The sequence below is a fragment of the Gymnoscopelus microlampas genome, assembly GCF_963454915.1.
Source record: "Gymnoscopelus microlampas genome assembly, chromosome: 2".
NCBI classification, from domain to species: domain Eukaryota; kingdom Metazoa; phylum Chordata; class Actinopteri; order Myctophiformes; family Myctophidae; genus Gymnoscopelus; species Gymnoscopelus microlampas.
The window spans coordinates 38155375-38178325 of NC_139939.1; the positions used below are offsets into that span (position 1 = coordinate 38155375).

General features: G+C 45.7%; 1 protein-coding gene across 1 annotated transcript in view; it reads left to right on the top strand.

The window, feature by feature from the left end:
- cntln (centlein, centrosomal protein) overlaps nucleotides 1-22951 on the top strand; it is a 147714-nt gene that overhangs the window by 40764 nt on the left and 83999 nt on the right. Inside the window, exons 10-12 of the mRNA XM_084046775.1 lie at nucleotides 3001-3126; nucleotides 9174-9295; nucleotides 16689-16805. Coding sequence (XP_083902901.1) covers nucleotides 3001-3126; nucleotides 9174-9295; nucleotides 16689-16805 — 365 coding nt within the window. The remainder of the gene's footprint in view (nucleotides 1-3000; nucleotides 3127-9173; nucleotides 9296-16688; nucleotides 16806-22951) is intronic.

The window sequence follows — 22951 nt, forward strand, 5'->3', positions numbered from 1 at the left end:
TGTGCAGGGATCACACACATCACATATATAAACTGCTGCACTATATTAGAAAAGTAGCACTATTAGGCAGAATCACAAACTGACAACCTAAGCTATTTATTTTATTACAAGAAAAAGATGCAGGAAGTTGGCTCCTGATTTTATTAATAGCCAAAAAGGCTATACACACCATTGGCGGGTGTTAATTTTGTTCCTTGTATGTTTTACAGTGTAAAACATACAGTATGACATGTTATTTTAGAATATTTACCCGTTTTATTTTATTCAAACTCTCCGGGGATAAACCCACCTTACAATTATCTGTTCTCCAGGTTGATATTTCCTTCACTGTGAAGAAGTCATGGATGAATTCTGTTCGTAAAATGATTATATTATAATATTATTAAACTATTTTCAGCTCTGCTATTCAAATCAATCATCTATCAGCTGCTTTAAAATACAATAATAATATAACGTTGACAAAAAAGAAAGAGTAACAGAAAGTTCACTGTTGAAGTTGGATTACCTAATAGTATATCAAGTTTCACGTTTCATAGTGTCCTGACATGAATGAAAAGCAATGGCAAAAAAACTTACAAAAAACAGGTATGGGTATCGTATGCTTTTAAAAATGATCAGCACTAATGTTAAGTATACTGTGACTCAAAGTCAATGGATTAAATGTGCAATACCACAGTGGTCCCTTTAAGATGATGGTCCAAGCACTGCACCTTCAATGGGCAACCATTTCAAATCTTTATATTGAGAATCTATCACAAACCTGTGTGTCAGACTTGTTAGTTGGTGATTTACCTGCTTTCAATTCCAGTCTTTTTAGTTCATTTGGATTTCCTTTAAACTAAGCTATGCTGCTTCACCCATCTAGTCACTAGATAGGTGAAGTCCTTTTGCTTTTGTGTTAGCCCTTAGCACCCATTCTGTTTGATGGTTGCTTTCCTCATCCTGGTCGCTATGTAAAGCTGTCATCATATAGAACACTTTAATTACAGATGTGACTACATATTTTATTTACTAGATTCTAGTGGAATGGGTGCTAAGGGCTAAACCAAAAGCAAAAGGCCTTTTTTAAGGTTAATTTAGAATGCTTTCAACCCCTGGCCTTCTTCCATATCTGACTTAAGTCCCAAAAACATGGCAATTAAAAGATCGTGAAATAATCGCGGCATCCATTGTGAAGCAAATCTACTGGAGAGACTGTAAGGATTACACTGCCACTGGTCTGAGCTCAGTGGACTATCTACAAACAAGATGTTTTCCTCTCCTCCCCACATGCACACAGTGGGCTGAGTGTGTGAGCCGCTTAGCCAGCCCAGCCATCAGAAATATGCAGATCAATCTGCTAATTAGTGGCACAGAGTGTTTAAGGCTGAGCTGTAGCAGACGGTTGGCACCCGCGTGGGCACCGTGGCAGAGCAGGGCACCGGGTCACTGGAGTCAACCGTAGCTCGTGGGCAGAGCATGCTCCAGAACACACACGCACACACACACACACGCACACATGCACACACTTATAAGCGCACCGACAGACTTCGATGCGCACCCACACACTTGAAAAGTGCACACACATTGCAAGACACGTGCACACGCACACACACATTCTTGGATGCACTATACCCGCACCCTCGAGCATATACACGCGAGGATGCATGGCACACTGACAGGTCAAAATGCTAGGGCTTGTTTCTCTGATAGTGCAAATCCCAGTTTAAATTAGTCTAGTGCAGCTAACATACAGTAGAAACATTTGTCAAATATGCATCTGGTTAGGGGAAGTGTGTGGGAAATAGTTATAAATAATAATAGGCCTATATGCGTTATCGAGGGCACAACCTTAAGTCCTGGACGGCACTTCAAAGTCACTTTGGCTGATGTTTCTTCAAACTGGTTGACGCACCATCCTCTCTCATAAACTCCCACACTCCTCCCTCCTCCTCTTCCCTCCTCCCCCCAGCACTCCTCATGCACTCCAGCCTGAGCACCGGCGTTGTGCGTTTAGTCGCATGGCAGATTTTAGCCTGCCATCTGGTCAGGCCTGCCTGGCACCACGGGGGGCCTCCCATCCTCTCATATTCATATTCCGCTAGCATATTGTTCCCACTGCTTCCTCCGTGGCGCGGGGCCCCAGCGCACGATGCTCAGACGTTCGTTCTTTCGTTCGTTTTTTTATTTATTTAAACAGAGGAGGGTTGGCGATAGCAAATGCCTCCCCCTCCCTCCCTCCCTCCCTCCACCTCCTCACCCCCCACGGTCGGCGATTCTTCCAGTTGTCCTATCAAGTGTAACCTGGGGGCCCCTGGTAGAGCAATTAGAGCAGCCTCCCTGCCCACCTCTTGTAATGAAGCCCGGCACATTCCACAATCTATAGCCCCTTTAGTCTCCCCTAATGGGACATCATTATTGTCAAAGAAACAATGTAAATGGAAATGAACACACTCATTAGCCAGTCGCAGGGAAAAACCTTTGGCGCTCTCTCCTCTTCTCTCCTCCACTCTCTCTCTCTCTCTGTCTCTGTTTCTCTCTCTCGCTTTCTCTGCGCACTAAGGCCCCCCCACCTACACACACACACACACACACACACACACACACACACACACACACACACACACACACACACACACACACACACACACACACACACAAACTTAAAGAGAAGAAGCACAACTTGTGTAACTCTGTGCTGCTGTTCTGGCTCTCCTTGCAACTTCATCCCACAAAACACACACACACACACACACACACACACACACACACACACACCAACCTCCTGCTCCTGTATTTTCTTATTCCTCTGATAGCATGTTTGTTTGTGTGTGTGTGAGTGTTTGACTCAAGGTGAGAGGGGAGTGATATGAACATGTATAATTGTGGTGTTGGCATTCAGTGAGCGTTCCCGCACATGCTAATTGTTGCACCACATTTCCCCGTCTGTTCATGCGGTCGAAGTGTGTTCGAGAGCTAAACTCCCTGTTCTGCCATTTTCTCTCTGCCTGCAACTCCCAGGGTGCACCTGTGCAGCGGTCCAGGTCTCTGTCCCCAGCCGGCAACGGAGAGACGGGCCTAGGAAGGAGAGGAGGAAGAGTTGGGCAAGAAAGGATTCGGGACCTAGAGGAGTTGCTTCAGTTGAAGGTAACTCATCTGACTAGCCTGAATCTACATACAGACACACCCTAACTCTTTCTATCTGTCTCTAACTGTCTCACTGTCTGTGTCTCTCTCTCACTCTCTCCAACTCCACCTCTCCCCGCGAAGTTTGATGTTGATTGTCATACTTTGCTCTATGTATGCATTTCCCACAACAATTTTACCCGATGTTACTGACCCCCCCTCCCCAACACACACACACACACACACACACACACACACACACACACACACGCACAAACAAATATTTTACATATGTATTTCAGCAAAACTGTGTATGCCAATGGTAGAACATCCCTGTCATCCTGAATGAATGATCACAGAGAGCTACTGTATAAGTCAAACTAGAAGGATTTCGAGTTGTTTTTTAGAACTGCTGATCAGTGTGTCAGCGTGTGAGCAGTGATCAGAACATCCAATGATACAGTAGTGTCCAGCTAATAGAGCGGTCAACCACTCCCAGGCCTAATGGACACAGCCACTACCTCTCTCTATGATTGCTGGGAGAATTGGAGGGTAAGTGGGTGGGTGTGGGGTATTCTGCTGTGGCGCTTGTTGGCGTCTCTGGAAAAAAAAGAGTCTCAATTGCGGAACCATTGCCACTGCCTCCTTTGTGACCTTCCACTACAACAACCTGTTAGACAAACACACACATGCACATACAGTACAGGTATATGCAATTTAGTTGCACATGCACACATACAATACACACAAACCCCCTCAAATCCAGAAATGCAAATGAAGCACAAGAGGAGGGAAAAAGTCTACCAAGGTGGTAAGGAAGCAGCACTCTAAAATAAAAGTTGCGACACATTTTCTTTATTCTGATGTGTTTCGCCGTAAAGTCTTCATCAAAGCAAGTATGTGTCACATGTGTAACTGAGTTGAGTTTGTTTTGTAGCTTAGCACCCACGGCCAAGGAAGGCAAATAGAGGACACGCACCTGATGATTCTGCTTTAGTATAGGAAGGTGCTCTTTGGTTAAAAAGTGATGGGGGGCCTTCAAAGTAAAAATAAAAAAGAAGAAAACCCAAGGCACTCTTCTAAAAAAGTTTTTATGATTAATACACACCAAACACACAAAAACGAAACATACAAACCAATAGAAGCGACAAATGCAAAGTGCACAGAAGCTTACAGCATTCCACCTCAGCCAAAATCCCAGACAATATATTATCTAATACACCTTATAGTTGCAGCCTGATTAGAGCTAGAAACACCATCAGAGCCCTGACACGTGTAAATGATAATGTCCCCATTTTAGATAAGCGGCCAGTTGCCCAAGAGAGGTGTACCACAAGGACGCCGCAGTTGCAGACATGGCTTTCCAGTCCTAGACCAATAGCCTCCGAGTCCTACCTAACATGAGGACAGTCAGAATCCATTCAGCTAGAAGGAGAAAAGTTCCTTAAAGTGTCAGGGTCCCCCTGAAACAGACTGGGGGAAAAGGGGCTGTTCAGGCCTGCTATCCTCTCCAATCTCTCATGTATAGCAGACCTGGATTTTACTACAGCTCCAGAGCATATGCACCAACGCACCATCCCTGTCCTGTTGGCACGCTTCAAAAAAGCTTAAAAAGCTTTAATGTAGGCCTAGTGTTACCCCCGCTTTGTTTTTATTTCAATTTAAGGTGTAGCCTAAAGCCTGCAGCATATTACCGTATTTTCCGCACTATAAGGCGCACCGTCAGTGCGCCTTATAGTGCAGATGCGCCTTATAATCCGATGCGCCTTATATATGTATCAATATTGGTTCCCTTGGTTTCCGCACTATAAGGCGCGCCGTCAGTGCGCCTTATAGTGCGGATGCGCCTTATAATGCGGTGCGCCCTATATATGAAAATAATACATTTATTGAAGGTGCGCCTTATACTCCGATGCGCCTTATAGTGCGGAAAATACGGTACAAACCAATCATGATGCAACTCTGCTCTGTGTTCTGATAGTAGACCATATACACTGCTGAAATGGTGAGAGAGACACGTCAACAGGTTTTGATGGGTCCAATTGACACCTCCAGTGCGGCTGCAGCCAGTGTAAACAAAGGATGCTGCGTTTGTGTCATGGCCTCTCGCTCCCGCCCTCATTTCTGACAATTCCCTCCCATTCCACCACTGGTTTCTTTCCTCGCCATCCGCAGTTTATTTCTGACCGCGTGCAACAAAGTTTAAGTATCGTTTGCTCCTGCAATATTTCCGCTGAGACCTAAACACATTACAAACAGAAACACAATGAGAGAAAGAGGTGGCCATTACAGCATCACAGACAGTGACACAGTGGCCTGGGAGGAGAGGAGACTAGGGGAGAGGAGAGAAGACTAGAGGAAAGAAGAGAGTCCATTATTCATGATCTACATCTCACATTTGTCCTATCATCCCTCAAATCCTGACTTCCTTTATTATGTTGTGCAGTTCTTAATTTCTGTCCTGAGACAGAGATTGGGCTGTCGGTGTGTAAAGACCGTATACCTCTTCGCCTTCCTTCCATCTACGTTTACCTTCATCCTCAAATTCTGTCCATCTTTCAGTTCAGCCTAGTGACAAGGTGATTGTGGTGAGGTCATCTTTCCTCGCGCATCAGTCGCGTGAACACTTTAGACACCATTTGTTGTCAGATCTCGAGTGTCTGAATTACATCACTCACAGACAAGCGTGATGCTGACACTCCAACGACGCGCATGAGTGTCTTAGTTAAATGGCGGCCATTTACGCCTCAGAGCAATTTAGAGGTGTTTGACAAAGATGTTCCTTGGATCATGACACAACTGCCCATATAGGCCCGCCCATTTGTGCCACTCTATTTTCCGACATTTTGTGTTTTCTTCAAAACATACACATTCTCTCTGGATTCATGTAATCAAGATGTATCAGTCAGATTTTCTATATTCTAATCCAATTGGCTATGACTCGGCCTAGCGAGAGACCTGCGCTCAGAGGAGCGCACTTTTCTAGTTTTTCAGTGTATAGTCGAGGCGAGAAGAGACTTGTGAGACAAGACCAGGAGTAAGATTTGACTTGCAGGGAACACATGGTCTGTGCACTAACTGGCTGAGCCACCAGGCAGGGACCTCCATCACTCCTCTGTTCTCCGCTCTCTCCTCCACTCCGTCCTCCTGGACTGTTGTTGTCCACTTGATCCTGTCCAAATCTTTCCAACAGAATGACTTGGAAATTGGCCAATGCCAGCCTTTCATACTGTTGACACGCTGACCTCTCCAGCTAACAGCAGTGGTAGACAAATAAACACTCCTCGCTATAATGGCCCTGTCTGTCTGTGAGTGTCATGTGTGTTTGTATGTGTGTGTGTGTGTGTCTGTGTGGGTTTGTCCCCCACCTTCTCTCCTACAGATTTTCAAGTAAACAGCACTGGTAGTGGCTGCAGCAGTAGTGTAATTATTTTTCAGCTTGAAAACCTTCACAGATGTGTGTGCGTGTGTGTGTGTGCGTGTGTGTGTGTGTGTGTGTGTGTGTGTTTGTGTGTGTTTGTGTGTGTGTGTGTGTGTGTGTGTGTATGGCAGCCAGGGTATAAGGGTGTGTATCGATCGCCGTGGGCAAGGGCCTGTGGCCTGATGGCCGCAGCCAAGCCTACCCAGGGGGTTGGCGGGGAGTTGGAGGGATGGGAAGAGTAGAGCTGCTTCCATAAGCAGACCGGCAAAGCCATGATGTGGCTAATGCCCTGCCACTCGCACCAGCCTCAGCCTCCCACCCCCCCTCTGCAATCAATCAAGTCAGCCCCTCTTGGATGTTCCCTACCCTCATCCTCATCCCATCGGCCCCTGGTTTCACAGGCCGCCCCCCCCACTTCTTTCATTAGAGGACCCTGTTTGCGGGGTGAAGGTGAGGAGAGGGGCTGTTGACGGGTGCTAAGGATGTGTTGCAGATGTCCTTTGTGAATATACCACCACTAGCAGCACGGCCAAAAATCCATACTTGTCACATTGGCAGATTGTGTACGTGAGTGCCTGTGTCTTCGGTGCGTGTGTGTGAGTGTGTGTGCGTGTGTGTGTGTAGCTGGCTGACGTGTGTGTGCTCTCCTCTCCTCTGTTCTCTTTGTCCTTGTTAATAATAACAGGGCTGAGGGCTCGCATTTCCCTCTCTGCAGGGCAGCCGTGTCATAGCAGCAGTAAACAAGCATCTTCCAGCCCTGGCCACTCAAGCAGAAACCTGCCCTGCACTGTTCCTCTCACTCTGTACTCCCCCCCCCCCCCCCCCCCCATTTTCTCCATCCTTTCACTCCGCTCTTTCTCTCACTCACTAACTCTCTCTCCTTTTCTTTTATCGTTTTGGTTTTTCTCTTTTCCTCTTTTTTGTTTCTTTTCCTCTTGTCTCTTCCTCTCATCTTTTAAAAAAAATAACTTTTTGTCTCTGCTTTTCTGTCTTTCTGCCTCTCCTTGTCACAAAATAATGGAGAGGAGCAGGCTGGTGTGTGTGTGTGTGTGTGTGTGTGTGTGTGTGTGTGTGTGTGTGTGTGTGTGTGCATATTCGTGCACACTCCTGTCAGGACAGTCCATAATATATGTTCTTTTTAAAGTAAGAGTCCAGTCTCGCTGTGTTTTAATAGCTGTCAACAACAACAACAGTGTCAACACAACCTCCCATTACCGTCAGCACTACATGTGTCTGGCAGCCTCTCTGGGTCCAGTTAGGATGGCTGCTGTGTGTGTGTGTGTGTGTGCATGCATGCGTGCGTGCGTGTGTCACACACGCACACGGTGGTAACCTTACGATGGAGGTTTTCCACTGGCTTTTGAAAAAGAGTTAAAGTGAGGTGTGTGTGTGTGTGTGTGTGTGTGTCTCTGTGCGTGCGTGCGCGTCTCTGTGCGTGCGTGCGCACACATGCTTTGTTGGTTGCTGTGTAAGTCTCCACGTGCCTTCCTCCGTGTGTGAGTGTGCGCATGCACTGCCCGCCCCTATGGCCCGGTCATGTAAATGTCACTCTGTAATGATGTCTCAGTTGCCCTCGGTCAGAGCAGAAGCTCTTGTCATAAAGAGGAGAGGAAACGAGAGAGCAAGAGCCAAAGACAGAGAACGACATGAACCCGCTGGTATTCTGTCAGACCAAAGGTGTTAGATCTCCAGTAATAGAGAACCTTGATCCTGGTGCATGTTACACCATGCCATGTTATGGCTGTTGACTCCACAGGCTGGACAAGATGACAAAAGAAGAGAAGACAGGATAAGATTAGGCGATGTACTGTATGAGGAGGTGAGAAAAGGGCAGATGAGATCAAATAAGCTTTGGTGTTATTATTAATAATTAATGGTCTAACTATTGTGGCAGAAATATCACTGGAGATTGGAGATAAAAACATTCACTGATAGAATATTATAAATAAATACGTGACAAAATATAGAGTGAAAAACTACATAGAATACTACATAGAATATTAGTTAGAGTATTTCAATACATGATTGAAAACCTTTAAATTACTTAATTAAAATGTATAATTTAGATAGTAAATTATGTCTCTACAGATTCCGATTTTTAATGTTTTACGTAGTATGTGCATTCTGCAAATGATATACTGAAATACGATCGAGCTACATACTTTATATATATATACACACACAATCATTAAATTAATATTCTCAAATGTTTCACTTACAGTAGTAGATACTAAATACTGTTACACTTTTACAGTTTATAATTATAGATAGATTGTATAGATTGTATATTCCCCACTATTCACTGTGGAATGACTGTACACATACAGTATTTAACCATACTAATGGGGATAGATTGTTTATGTACACTTTGATTACATGTATATTGATATATGTTAATAGCTCATTCAACATGCAAATTCCAAGAAAGTCCCTACATCTCCTTTGGATTTTCGTACTTTGTTCCCAATCCCTGTTAATGTTACTACCTGTTTACTGCAAGAAATGCCAAAACGAATTTCTCTGCAGTGACGTCATTTGTTCTTATGACAGTACCTCACCGACCTTTGTATCTGGAAGAAGTATGCAGTAGCCCATTCTTATAAAACATAAAAAGCCATCCTGTATCTGTGTTTTCTGTGCCTCCCAGACCGAGGAGAACGAGGCGCTGAGGAGGGCACACGAGAAACGTCACGAGCGCTTGCGTCTGATTCAGACCAACTACCGGGCCGTCAGGGACCAGCTGAGAGAGGCTGAGGAGGCACATGGACTGTAAGTACACTGACAGCAGTGACTCACCCACTGTGGGTACATGGACTGTAAGTACACTGACAGCAGTGACTCACACTGTGGGTACATGGACAACTGATGTTAGAACAGTACATGAGGCCTGTGAGGACAGAGATATTAACACACCACACAGTGAACTGTGAGCTGATGTATAAAATACATTACACGCTCAACGCACGCACGCACGCACACACACACACACACACACACAGGGTCTTTGGGTTGCGAAATAACATGAATGCAATATACAGGACTTGCGAGTGCACGTGCAATGCAGTCACACAACAGACTGGACTTATGAGTTCACCAGACATATGGGAGAGTTCTTAAACCACTGTGTGCTTACAGACAGAGAACACAGGAGGTCCTCGGAGTTCAGACAGGCACACGCTCACAAAGCACAGAGGACCTGTAAATACGCACACACACACACACACACACACACACACACACACACACACACACACACACACACACACACACACACACACACACACACACACACACACACACACACACACACACACACACACAGCTGTGGTAGCCTGTTCTGCCAAGCACTCGGTGAGTCAGGGGATGGTTAAAAGCACATAACTCTCCTGTCCTTATGTTTAAAGCCCTACTGAAACGCTACAACCCCTCTGAAAACCACCTCCAAATACTCACAGGGCCCACCGTTCCTTTCTCTCTTTCTCGTTGCATCTGGGAGAGAAAGATAGGGAAAATATCTTCACTGTTTTTCCTTTTGAAAAAAGTCCCAGGGTTTTAAGCCCAGTCAGTGTGTGTGTGTGTTAGAGGCCTTCACACGTCCATAAAGTTGGAGCTGTTCAGAAATGGATCTGTGGCTTTGTTATCATACTATAATTCTAGTAACCGTCTTGAGTAGGTGCGTAGGTGAAGCGTAGGTGAAGCTAGCCGGTTCTCCTCAGTGGCTGGACCAATTGCTCTGATTTTGCACACAGCCATTGACCATTACCATCTGAACTTAACTGTGAAGCCCGTTTTTCAATTTCATCAAATCTCAGCTTCTTATTAGCGCTTTTGTGTCAAAGAATGTCGCCATGGTTACGGGGCTGCCCAGCTATGGGACGAACTTCCTCCCGGGTTGCCAGATCATGTGCGCATATCCCCCCACGGATGCGTCGACCGGGTATGGTCTAGTTGTACCTGACATGCATAAGTATTTACTGTTTATAACTTTTTTAAACGATCAGACCAGTGTCCTAACAGACCCTAACAGGCCTAGGCCCAATCCGAACCGGCACGGGGCAAGCATGCACAAGGATAAATGGCTATACTGTAGCAAATGAGCTATAATGTAATCAATTGTAATATGTAATTCCAAAATAAGTTTCACTTCAATGTATTGCATATTTATTTCATAGAAATAATTATATTATATAATACTTTTTTCAACAAGGCTTAATTACCTGAAGTGGCCTACCTCCGTGGATGGCTTCTTTCATACAATTTGACAATAGGCCAAGCCTATTTCAAAGTCCAAAGTTTGCAGAAGTCCTATCAGGAAAATGATTTCACAATGAAACAGCATTTTCACCCAGCCATAGCAAATAACTGAAGAAACCTGCCATAATAATCAAGCACTGCAGAGTAGTATAATTTGTAGGAGTAATATATAAAAAAAAGCCAAAATCGCCCTCCTCGTGGCACTATAATGGGCAATGTTAAAAGGGTGGCATTTGTTCCTCAACATAGTGCGAATGTGTGTACAAAATGTCACCGCAATCGGACGCTGCGTTTATGATTTGAGGCATTTTGTTCAAAACCGGCCACTCCTGCAAACTTTAGATGTCAATCTTAGCCATTCAGGATGGAATATGAAAAATCAAACAGATCCATCTTGATCACATGACTATAGAGATCATGTGTACCGATTTGCGTGAAATTTGGATAAAATCTGAAGGAGTAATGTAAAACAAATTGTTTTACATAAGTCGGCCTCCTGGTGGCGCTATAAAAGGCAGAGGTGAAAAATGCAGGGCAAACATTTTTCCTTGGCCTCTAGGAGTGCACATACAAAGTTTTACACAGATCGGTGCAGTTATAGGTAAAAACAAATCGGCTTGTTACAGCACCATCATGAGGCTGATTAGAACATTTTTAAATGGCATCTCTTCCTCGGCCTAGTGGGAATGTGTGTGCAAAATTTCACGGAAATTGCACGCTGTGTTCATGAACAAAACTGAGCACTCCTGCAAACTTTGGAAGCCAATCTTAGCCAATCAGGATGGACTATGAAAAATCTGAAAGACCTGTTTCGTTTAAGGACTATAGAGATACTGTGTACCGATTTGTGTGATGTTTGGACAAAATCTGTAGGAGTACTGTAAAAAAAAAAATGTTGCAAAATCGGCCTCCTGGTGGCGCTATAACAGGCCCATGTGAAAGGTTTAGGGCAGAGGTTCTGCTCTGGCATCCAGGGAGTGTGTGTGCACAGTTTCACTGCAATCGGGCCAACAGTGCCGGAGATTAGCTGTTCACAGACGGACACACACAGATGTACGGATGGACAGACAGGGTGCAAAACATCGTCTCGGCCATGCCTTCGGTCTGGCGGAGACAATAAGTCATTTTTTGTGTGAACTACTCCTTTAAACCTCATACTGTAGGTCCCTACTTGTAAATCAATTCAGATTTACTTACCAGAGACCGGTTGCAATTATAATGGATTCGACACCCACTCGTGAGACAAGTCAAAATTTCGTACCTGGATCTGCTCAGGTCTAGGATGGAGTGTGTGGGTTTGGGTGGACCCGTGAAGACCTCTAGTGTGTGTGTGTGTGTGTGTGTGTGTGTGTGTGTGTGTGTGTGTGTGTGGGGGGGGTCTGCATGCGTGTGTGTTCCTTTGCTGTGACTTTCTCCATTCCCCGAGTGTTCATTAGGATGTGAGAGCAGGAGACTGAAGGTGTCAGGTCCTGAGGGGGGCGTGTAAGGTGTCTGAGAAGGCCTGTGGAGGAGAGAAAGAACTGTTTCCTGTTCTGATCCCCGCTTACGCACTGGAGGGGGGGGGGGGGTGATCACACAGAAAGGGCAACAGTGCCTGAAAAGTGTCATTAACATGAACCGCTCTCTTTCTCTCCCATCTTTTTTCCTACTTTCTGCGTCCCTCTCTCGGGAGCAAAGTGTTGACCCCGTCAGCTGTTTTCTCTCTGGGTTAATTAAAGAAAACAGCAGTGCAATGTGAGCCCGTGTGAAAGTGGGAGCGAGTGAAGAGAGGAGGAGACGAGAGGAGTAGAGCAAGAGCACACTTGCTTATTCTACACTCTAGGCTCGACTTCGCTCAGCTCAACTCAGCAGCTTGTGTCTGAGACAGTGGGTATACAAAAAACAGACGAGAATAAGAGAAAGAACTGGGTGGGTTTGTGTGTGGCTGGGGGTGGAATCCACACCATTAATTTTGCCATTGTACATATTCACAGGTCATCAGAGGAGCGTTGTACCTGGTGAAAATGTTATCATTAAGGTCATAATGACAAATTCCAACAGAGGATATTCCCAAGCAAATAAAAGATCAGGGAACAGCCTATAGGCTGGGCTCCCCGCTAAGGTTATTGTTGATCTCACTTTCACGAGAGATGGCTGATGTCAAACTTAAATGCATAGCACATTTATCATTATGGGGTGAGGCATACATCACAGGAAATGCATCCAAATATCCATACAGGATCTACACAGGAAGTGAATAGGCAACCTTGCCCTTTTCATTGATTGTTGTTAGCAGCCGGTCACTCAAAATTATCATTCCTGGCATTGATTTGTTGAGAGATGACCCCCCCCCCCCCCCCCCACACACACACACACACACACACACACACACACATCCTTTCTTAGCCACTGGAGTAATACATTTTACTCTCATAATATGAGCGGTCCTCTTTATAAAAGTTTTTGTTTGGACACACACAGACGCACACACACACACACACACACACACAAACACACACACATTTGAATATCGCTCATCCTCTCATGGCACATATAAGCTATTAGCATTAGCCACTGTTTAGATAGGCGTTAAGCACGCTGTCTGTGATGGAGCAGCCAGCCAATCACTGGCCAGCAGCCACAGCGCCCGTCCACTCATCAGTATGCAAAGATGCGGGCGTCGGTCTCCAGTCCCAACCAAAACCCCTACCCGTCACTCACCATTATGTCCCAGTTCTGCCCCAATACAGCACAAAACACTGGGAAGGGATAGATTCAAGGGAAAATACCAACTTCTTATTTATATTAGAAGATGGCAGAGAGAGGGGGGGAAAAATATGTTTTTTAATCAGACTGGGGATGATGGGGAGTGAGTAAATAAAATTAAAGGTTATTAAAGCATCTGTGCGCTGATCAAAGTTGCGGCCATAAACAGATTCCCCCTGAATCAGAGCAATTAGCCTCAGCCGCACGCAAAAGTTCTCTATTTCCCCCTGCTTAATAATGGAAACTAGAATACCGTAGGGGGAGGAAGAACGAGGCGGAGGCTGTGTGTGTAATGTGTACTGTGTGTGTGTGTGTGTGTGTGTGGGCTGAAGTGGGGGGGGGCTCTGCCTCCACTGTATAAAACTTCCAAAGCTTTAGAGTGACTTTATTTTTCAAAGCAATGATTTTCTGCTTGTGTGTGTGTGTGCATGCATGCGTGTGTTGGGAGGGGTCCCCAGGGCAGAGAATCCTTGTCATATAGTGAATGGCCTACGATGGTCTCATAACAGAGCAGTCTCTCCTACAGTATGCCTCCCCTACAGTTACAGTGTCTCCCTCTCAGCATTCACACTCTATACTTTTCTGTCTCGATAAAGACAAATACAGGTGTGAGTGGTGGACCACCCGGCCCACTTAAAAAGGCATAAATAACTGTATCAGTCTCTGTGACTCGTTCGCCAAGATGATCCTAGATGATCCGCTAAGTATCATTTTCACACTGTGAGAAAGTAACCCAAGGCTACACACACCAGCACAGACAGACACACACACACACACACACACACACACACACACACACACACACACACACACACACACACACACACACACACACACACACACACACACACACACACACACACACAGAGAGACTGAAGAAGTTCAAGAGCTCCAAATTGCTCACAGGGGCATTAGCGGTATTAAATGAAAACATTTGCCGTTCTTCGGTTAGCTCCTTCAGCTCCCAGGAACCAGGGCTTAAGTAGTATTAGCGTAGCACGTCTGCGTCCGTTCATCCAATAATGACCACGGGAAAAGGAGCCCTCCGCAATTCCAATGACCCTCACAATCTATTTCCACACCTCTTCCTCATTGATTGGGCCAAAATGAGAAGTGTGTGTGTGTGTGTGTGTGTGTGTGAGTGTGAGTGTGAGTGTGAATGTGGTGGCAGTTTTGTGCGTGTGTATGGGTTGGTCGGGTTGTGTGTGTGTGTGTGTATGTGGGTTGGTTGGGTTGTGTGTGTTGCATGAGTGTCGTGAGTGCACTATTGTCAATGTGTGCTCGAAGGGGTCAGTGCGTTGGGGTCTGTGCGTGTGACAAGAAAATGTCATTTTCTCTTTCTAATCTGCTTCTTTGCAACCTGTGTGGATTTCTCAGTAGAAACCATTTTAGCGTACAAATGAAGAACTAATTGGAATTGAGTGGTTCGGAGAGGTGAGCTATAGGCTAAGACTGATTGATGAGGTAGAGGGATGCTTAGGGTGCCAATATTGTGTGTGTGTGTGTGTGTGTGTGTGTGTGTGTGTGTGTGTGTGTGTGTGTGTGTGTGTGTGTGTGTGTGTGTGTGTGTGTGTGTGTGTGTGTGTGTGTGTACGCGCACACACTTCCATGTGCATGTGCTTGCATGCTTGTTGAGGGAGAGAAGTTCAATGATGGGGCACAGCCAGTCACTGTGCGAAAAGTGTCATTACGTATTCATAAGTGAGGTGCACACATTTGAACGACCTCATTTGTGTTTTATGCATGTGTGTGCTTTTGCCATTATTTACATTTGCATGGCACACAGGGAATGCTCCGTTGGCCCGCCACACGGGCAGTGCCCTGGGCTTTCACTGACATGCATACGTGTGTGTGTTTGTGTGTGTGTGTTTGCATGTGTGTGTGCGTGTGTGTGTGCGTGCGCATGTACATCATTTGGCACTGAAATGTCAAAGTCAAGGCTGCTCATTTGAATACCGCTAAAAATGGCTGAATAACAAACACAGGGTGAGACTAAGGGGCCTCAACACCCCATGTGGGTTAGCCAGAGGCAGAGAGGTACAGTACATGTAACACTGCTAACTGTTCTCCCCTGTGTGTCTGCTTGTGTTCTGTGTGTGTGCGTGTGTCTGTGTGTGTACACCAATGTGTCCGAAACAGCGTGTCGGGACCTATTTTTGGGTCGCAAACCCATTGTTATGACCCTGGCCTAGGGGTGCCAGGAAACATAGCAAAAACAAGGGAGACGCAGTTAAAAAGCTAAAATGAAAATGTATTAATTAACTTAAAACCAGCAAACAAACTGAAAAAACTGATGGGATGTGAGGATCAGTAAAGTCAGTGATGTAGTGCATGTATGCATGAGTGGATGGTGTAGTGTGTGTGTAGGTGTGTCGTATGTATTGACCAAAATGTTGAAAGGAGTGCATGGGTGTGAGGTGAAAAAGGAATGAACTGCCAAAGGACTGGGGAGACAGGGTTTTAAAGGGGCGTGAGTACCTGGGCCCTGGTGTTCCCCAATTACACCGATGATCATCACACTGCTCCCCAAGTCCTAGGAACAAATGAGAAACACAAATGAGAAGGGCAAAGCAAATTCACAAACTTATGACAACTGAAAGGTGAACCACAATACATGCAGTAGGTCTATATCATACATACTGTACACAGGGAACTGTCACACCCATTTTTATGGGTCACAAGTAAATATCCCTTTTTTTCTACTTATATAATTGTTTTAAATTATTGTATCATGTATAATATATATAAACATTTTTCAAAAGAACTTCATACATAAAAAAATATACTTTTAAGAAGTAGTGAAAGCTTTTAGATCATCTATTTTCACTAGTTTGTGTCATCACATTTCTCTTTTGAGTCTCGAGCTAAAACGTTTTGGAACCACTGCTGTATGCCATGGGTATTCATTTAACTCAAATGTCACTAAATGGACCCGTTCATTTGTATACACACTCAGAGTTACACATGGATGAATTAAAACTGAGGATTTTGTGCATGTGTGTTTAATTTCTGTGTACGACTGTGTTTGTGCATTTCTCTTTGTCTGCTTAGTTGTCAATGTCTCTATTTGTTTGTTCATGTGCATGTCTTAGCTCGTTTGTGTTTAATTCTCTGTGTGTGTGTGTGTGTGTGTGTGTGTGTGTGTCTGTGTGTGTGTGTCCAGGCCCAGGGTAAAGAGTCAGCGTGCAGAACCATGGCAGCTCAGACATGAGGACAGCGATGCTGTGTGGAACGAACTGACTCACTTCAAACGCCTCTCCAGGAAACTCAACGCAGACAAGTACGCTCCTCTCACACTGACCTGGTGCACTCATGGAACATGCCATCACGCACATGAACGCATGCAGGCTTGCATGTACACACACACGTCTCACACGCATATACACACGTCCGTCCGTCCGTCCGTACGGACGCACGCACAGACACATTCATGTCATCACACACACACACACACACACACACACACACACACACACACACACACACACACACACACACACACACACACACACACACACACACACACACACACACTGAGAACCACTCTCACTGCCTCCTCTCCGTCTCACCCTTCGACCTGTCCCCCACAGTTTGCGGGTGTTAAAATGTGCGCGTGCCCTTCCCAGCTTCCCAGCATCCACCGGGCCCCTCCTCCTCATTACCAGTCAGCGGGGGGCCCGCACCACATCATTAGGCTTCTTACTCATTTGTAAAATTGGCCGCCTGAAGATTCACACTTAAAAGTGCGGGACGGAGAAAAGTCGAGGGGGAGGGGGGGGGGGTGGGGTCGAGAGGTGAAATCACATTATTGGACGTTCCTCGCTGTGTCTTTGTGAAATGTCTGCATTTTTCCGCCACTTTTGTTAATGATAGGATTACACATGTCTAATAATGCAAGCGATAGTGTCTTGAGGTAAGTGTCACCGAGGGCATCCAGAGTTTGAGTGCGGGTGTATGGCAGCTGTGGTAGTCTTGTTAACAGCCCAAAGTGGCAACCTGGAGTTGGGCGACTGTGTTAATTACAGCTTCTGTGAGTGGGGTACTTCATTAGATATCTACATTTCTCTGTGTGTCTCTTCTCTCTCCCATGTCTTGGCACCGCACTCTGTCTCACACTCATTCTTGCTTTGTCCATCTCTTTCTCTTTGTGTCTCTCTCTCTCTGTGTCTCTCTCTCTCTCTCTCTCTCTCTCTCTCTCTCTCTCTCTCCCTAGTTCCCTCGTTCCCTCTTTCTCAGAAAGAAGCAGGCCAATACCTTGTTTGATATCGTGAAACCCATCACTAACTTTACGCTCTCACCACCATTGGCCCTCCAATAAGCTACACTACCGTTGGCCTAGAGCTCCTCTCCTCTCCTCTAGTCTCCTCTCCTCTCCTCTCCCCCCACTCCGCTCCCATCATCTCTCTCTTCACATCCTCTCCCCTTCCACCTCCACACAACCCCCACACTCCCAGCTACCTCACCCCCTCTGGCCCTTCTGTGATGCTGCAGGAGACTGGGGCCAAGACTCTGGTACTCCCCTTCCTCCTTCCCTCCTACATCACCGCAACCTCCATCCCCCTTACTGCCCTGTCCTCCTAATCCCAGCTGAGCTCATTATGATGTAGCCTGGCTGCCTCTCTCCAAGCCAGAGCTGTCCGAGCTAATTACAGGCTAGCAGCCCCAGCACCGCCGGCCGACACGGCCTGTTAGGGGATGTCCGTCCGCCTGCCTGTCCCTGGCCGGCCGGGGCTGGAATGCAGCACATACTGTAGTCTGGTGGTGAGTGGAGTATAGGGGTGAGAGGCTAGCTTACACACGCACGCACGCACACACACACACACACACACACACACACACACACACACACACACACACACACACACACACACACACACACACACACACACACACACACACACACACACACACACACACCCAGGGTCCTTGGAACTGACCCGCAATGGAACCCACAAGGGACAAAGAGTGGCTGACCCACCAGACATCCCCCCCCCCCCCCCTCTCTGCCTGGCCTCGTGCAACCAACTTGTCCTAGGGGGTTAGTGTAGATCCCCTTCAACCCCCCCTCCCTCCAACCTCCTAAACTACCTCAATCTCTACCCAACTCCTCCCACCTTCAGGGCCCCCTCCTTACCCATCGGGCCGGCTTGTGCAAAGTAAACTTGGCTGAGGTCTCTAAACTCGTGCTTTAGAGAAACGGGGGGGGGGAGTGTCCCAGGGCAAACACACACACACACACACACACACACACACACACACACACACACACACCCTCTCTTTGATCTGGGCCTTTGGCCTCAGCCCTTGCGACCATTAAGCGGCTCAGTGTGATAAACCAAGCAGAAGCACACAATCCATCTCTCCTTTCCCCTCCATCCTCCTCTCCTCCCTCTTTTGTCGGTTTCAGTGGTGTCACAGTAGTGTGGGCAGGATGGATGGGGTTCGCCTCATGCACTATGCAAATAGGCAAGGAAGGCTTTATCAAGCAGCCTTAACCCAGCCATGTAAATGACTGTCGATAGCCTACAATTAAGCAGGAAACGGAGGGGGTCCATGTTATTGCAACAACAAACCCTGCAGCACAGCCTCATCGGAGAAAACTCTGAAAGGGCGCCAGTCAGTTGCCATTTGCCATTCCACTGACCGTATTAAGATGATTGCGCTTGTGAAGGTTGCGCTCGATAAGTGTTAGCAATGATCCGCTAATGGCTAATTACCTCCTGGAGGCTGAGGATTTTTGGGGCCCAATAAATGGCCTCTTAACCAGGCTTTAAAACCAGCCAGCGGCAGGCCTAGAAGGAAGCTCTCTCTCTCTCTCTTTATTTTCATTGTCTTTTTACCTCTCTCAAGCACATGCTATTTCTCTTCCTCTCTCTCTCTCGTTCATACACACACACACACACACACACACACACACACACACACACACACACACACACACACACACACACACACACACACACACACACACACACACACTGTCATGAGACTGCACAGATGCCCCCATCCCAACCTCTATAAAGAAGAAACAGCATAACAGCCCTTATAAACACAGTCTTCAAGCCCAAATGACCGTTTTCCAAGAATGAATATGTCTGGATAAACTCCCTGAGTGAGTCCCTGTGGTGTGCAGAGCAAGTTATCTGCCCTCCCAACCCAACCCACCACCCACTACCACTACCACCTCTGCTATTCCCCCCAGCAGAGCGAGAGGTTGAACCTGAAGGTGAAAATGGTGCTGTTTCCTCTGGCTTCTAGTTTTTCCTTCTAGCTCCCTCCCAGTGGCTCCTTCTGAAACACTGGTGGATGCAGTATGTCAGAGATTGCTCATGGCTTATCAACTCAGTTTGCCCTTGAACTTGGAAGTTGTGGAAACTATGAATCCGTTAGCAGGGTTAGTTTTTTAGCTGTGTTACCAAAATAGATGCTCCACTTTATGGTTTCTCCTGTCATTCTTGTAGGGCTAGGGCTACGTGCAGTTAATGTGTAATATAATTCATCCCCACTAGGAGCACGACTCTAGGGATGGCAATGTTGGTTGTTTCGTCCTTCTGTCCATCCATCCGAGACTTTGATGGATTGCCATTGAATTTGCTGTGAACCTTCATGCTTCCCAGAGGATGAACCCAACTGATTTTGGTGACCCTATGACCTTTCCTCTAGAGTTGGGTTGGTTTCCAGTTTACCCAGTCCGGTGTACGAGCTCAAACCAGTTTGATTGTATGTGGACAAACTGAGCTGGTATGCAAACTTGCAAAGGTCTCTTGTATACGTGAAATACCTCCATTTATGCCCTACGTAGCAGATAGATAGACTTTTGGGAAACTACCTGGATAGTTAGTGAGAGTTTGTATATGTTGACTAGTTGAATTGCCTTTGTGGAACAGGTGTCGACTATCAGTTGACGGTTAATGGTATTGATAATAGAATTATTAATCGTGAAACCGCGATCTCCTCGGCAGTCAGCTCTCTACTGTGGGAACATTACAGTGTAGCATAGAAAGCAAAGCAAAATGATATTTTCCAGAATAATCCATGCATTTCACCTGTTAAAACCCATATCATTACAAGAGGCTCAGTGTCCTTGCTAAGCAGTACCTGGTGAAACTGTACCTGCTACCAGCTCTGTTCCAGCTGAGTTTTCCAGTGCAGGGAATGTTGTCAAGAATCTTTTTGCACACCTGCTTTCAATAGACATGTGCATAGGAAACAAACAGTTAACGCAGAAAGAGAGTAGTCTTCACTTACACCAATTGATTAATGCAACATTCTGGTCTATAGGCCTTCATCAGGCATCGGGTGCCAGATGCCTGGAAGGTCTGTTGACAGAAATGTTGCAAGGACTGATATTTTCTCAACTTTCTTCCATTCATGCCTGCTGTTTAGATGAAGTTGAAATGTCTATTTGCTGAAATTAAGATAAGGATTGCATAATGTTGTGATGCTCTAAATCTGGTGCATTGTCTGCAAGGGAAAAACAAACAAACCGTTGATTAAAAGTTATTCTGGATGTATGGACCTGCTTGGTTATCATTGGCCTTGTCCTTTCCATTTGTAGCAATCTAAAGGGCTTTGATTTTGATTGCTGTTAATTACCCGTAAGTGTCATAGCGCAGTGACCACAAAACTATGGACAAACAAATACTGTACGTTGTTGTTGAGCAATTTTTTCATACATAACATGCTACACATGTTTCTACAATGTAGACATATGTTAGATGTGTGTGAATAAATTCATCATCATGTCCTGATGAAGACCTCCAGATCGAAACATATTATAATTAAATGCTGTTTGTTTAGTCCCATGTTTGTGTTTATCGGGACTATGAGTCCTCTCTTCAACTTTTTATCTCACCAATAGGCTGTGCACCTTGCCTCCTCCTTTTAATAAATTGCTCCCATGCAACACTTGTTGGATGTACTGTATGTATCTATGTTGGGCCAGGCGTTATTATAGTAAACCTGAAGATGACGTGCGACTAGTCAACTCGAATTACTGGAAAAAAAAGAAAAGAAAATTCCCTGGATTCCCTTTGCCGTTGGTCATTAGTTTTGCACCCAAGCCCCTTGCAGTGTTTCATTACAATGGCTTAGAACATGACGATATGTAGATTTGTAGTTAGAAATGTCTTGGCTAGAGAGCCAATGGGCACCTATGAGGGGGGTTACAATTTAGAGTTTTGCATAAAGCTGCAGGCAGATTTCAACTGTAGCAATCATTTCTCCAACTCATTTTGCGTTGCCTAGAGCGAAACCACATCATTCAGCTTCCATTCACCTGCTCTCACTGACTTCATATTTTCACGCCACCTCTTGCTGTTCAGAGTGAATGTACAGTTAGGGACAACATTCTTGTACTTTTGTGACTCTCTTAGCCAGAGGGATTTAGTAGAAGTACAGCTGAGAAGTAAGAGTCAATTCCCATGGCTAAGTAACTAAGAAATACATGGTCCTGCTCAGACATTAAAATATCATGTAAAAGAGATGTGGCAATCTACATTTCCCCATACGTCCCACTCAGCACCAACAATACACACCCCAGAGGTAAAACAGTTGGAACGAAGTCGATTGAAAGGGCAGACCAACTACTAAGTCGAGATTCAGCAACACTGCATTCTGACTGAGATTTCCTCCTGGCTGTAACTGGCTGGCTGACTAGCTGGACGAGCAAGTGCAGGGCAGGGTGGGCGGGCGCGGAATGTTGATTCGCCGTGGGATCATTTTATCTGGCTCATTATGCATCTGTCTGCTGCACTCCATGTCCGCGCCTGTTAATTGTTGTTAAAGGTCTGTTGGTGGGAGAAAAAAAGAGGCAGGGATTATTTAGGCCCCATAAACAGAGTAAACACATAGCAAATACCCTCTAACCCCCCCCCCCCCCCCCCACACACACACACACACACACACACACACACACATAGAGAATTTAAGAGGCTCCACACAGATGACATCAAAGCATAAATTAGCCAGCCATTACTACTCGAAGGGGGGGGCTTTCAGTTGATTTGAGGTTGTGTAGTGCCAGCAGTGAACACTCCTCTACTGAGAGTGACCATTATGGAAGGGGCCCACCTCCCCCTCTCTCCCAGTAGCCGACATTGACTCTAATGAAGTTTAATAAAGTTTACACTTATTTCCCTGCATGCTGCTATCTCTTTTCTTTTCATCTTGATTCGCTAAAAGGTATTAAAAGTAATGAGTGTCTCTTTTTGCCCCCCGGACTTGGCGCTTAGATAGAGGAGGGACAGTTTTGTGTATTATGCAAACACACACACACACACACACACACACACACAGACGCGCATACATAATATTTTATGTATGCTTTGAAATTAGACCACCAAAGTGGACCCTTCATTATTTTGTAAAATAATGATTGTATAAAAAAATATTTACACTTGGTTTGTAATTGCAATGCAAGCTTCA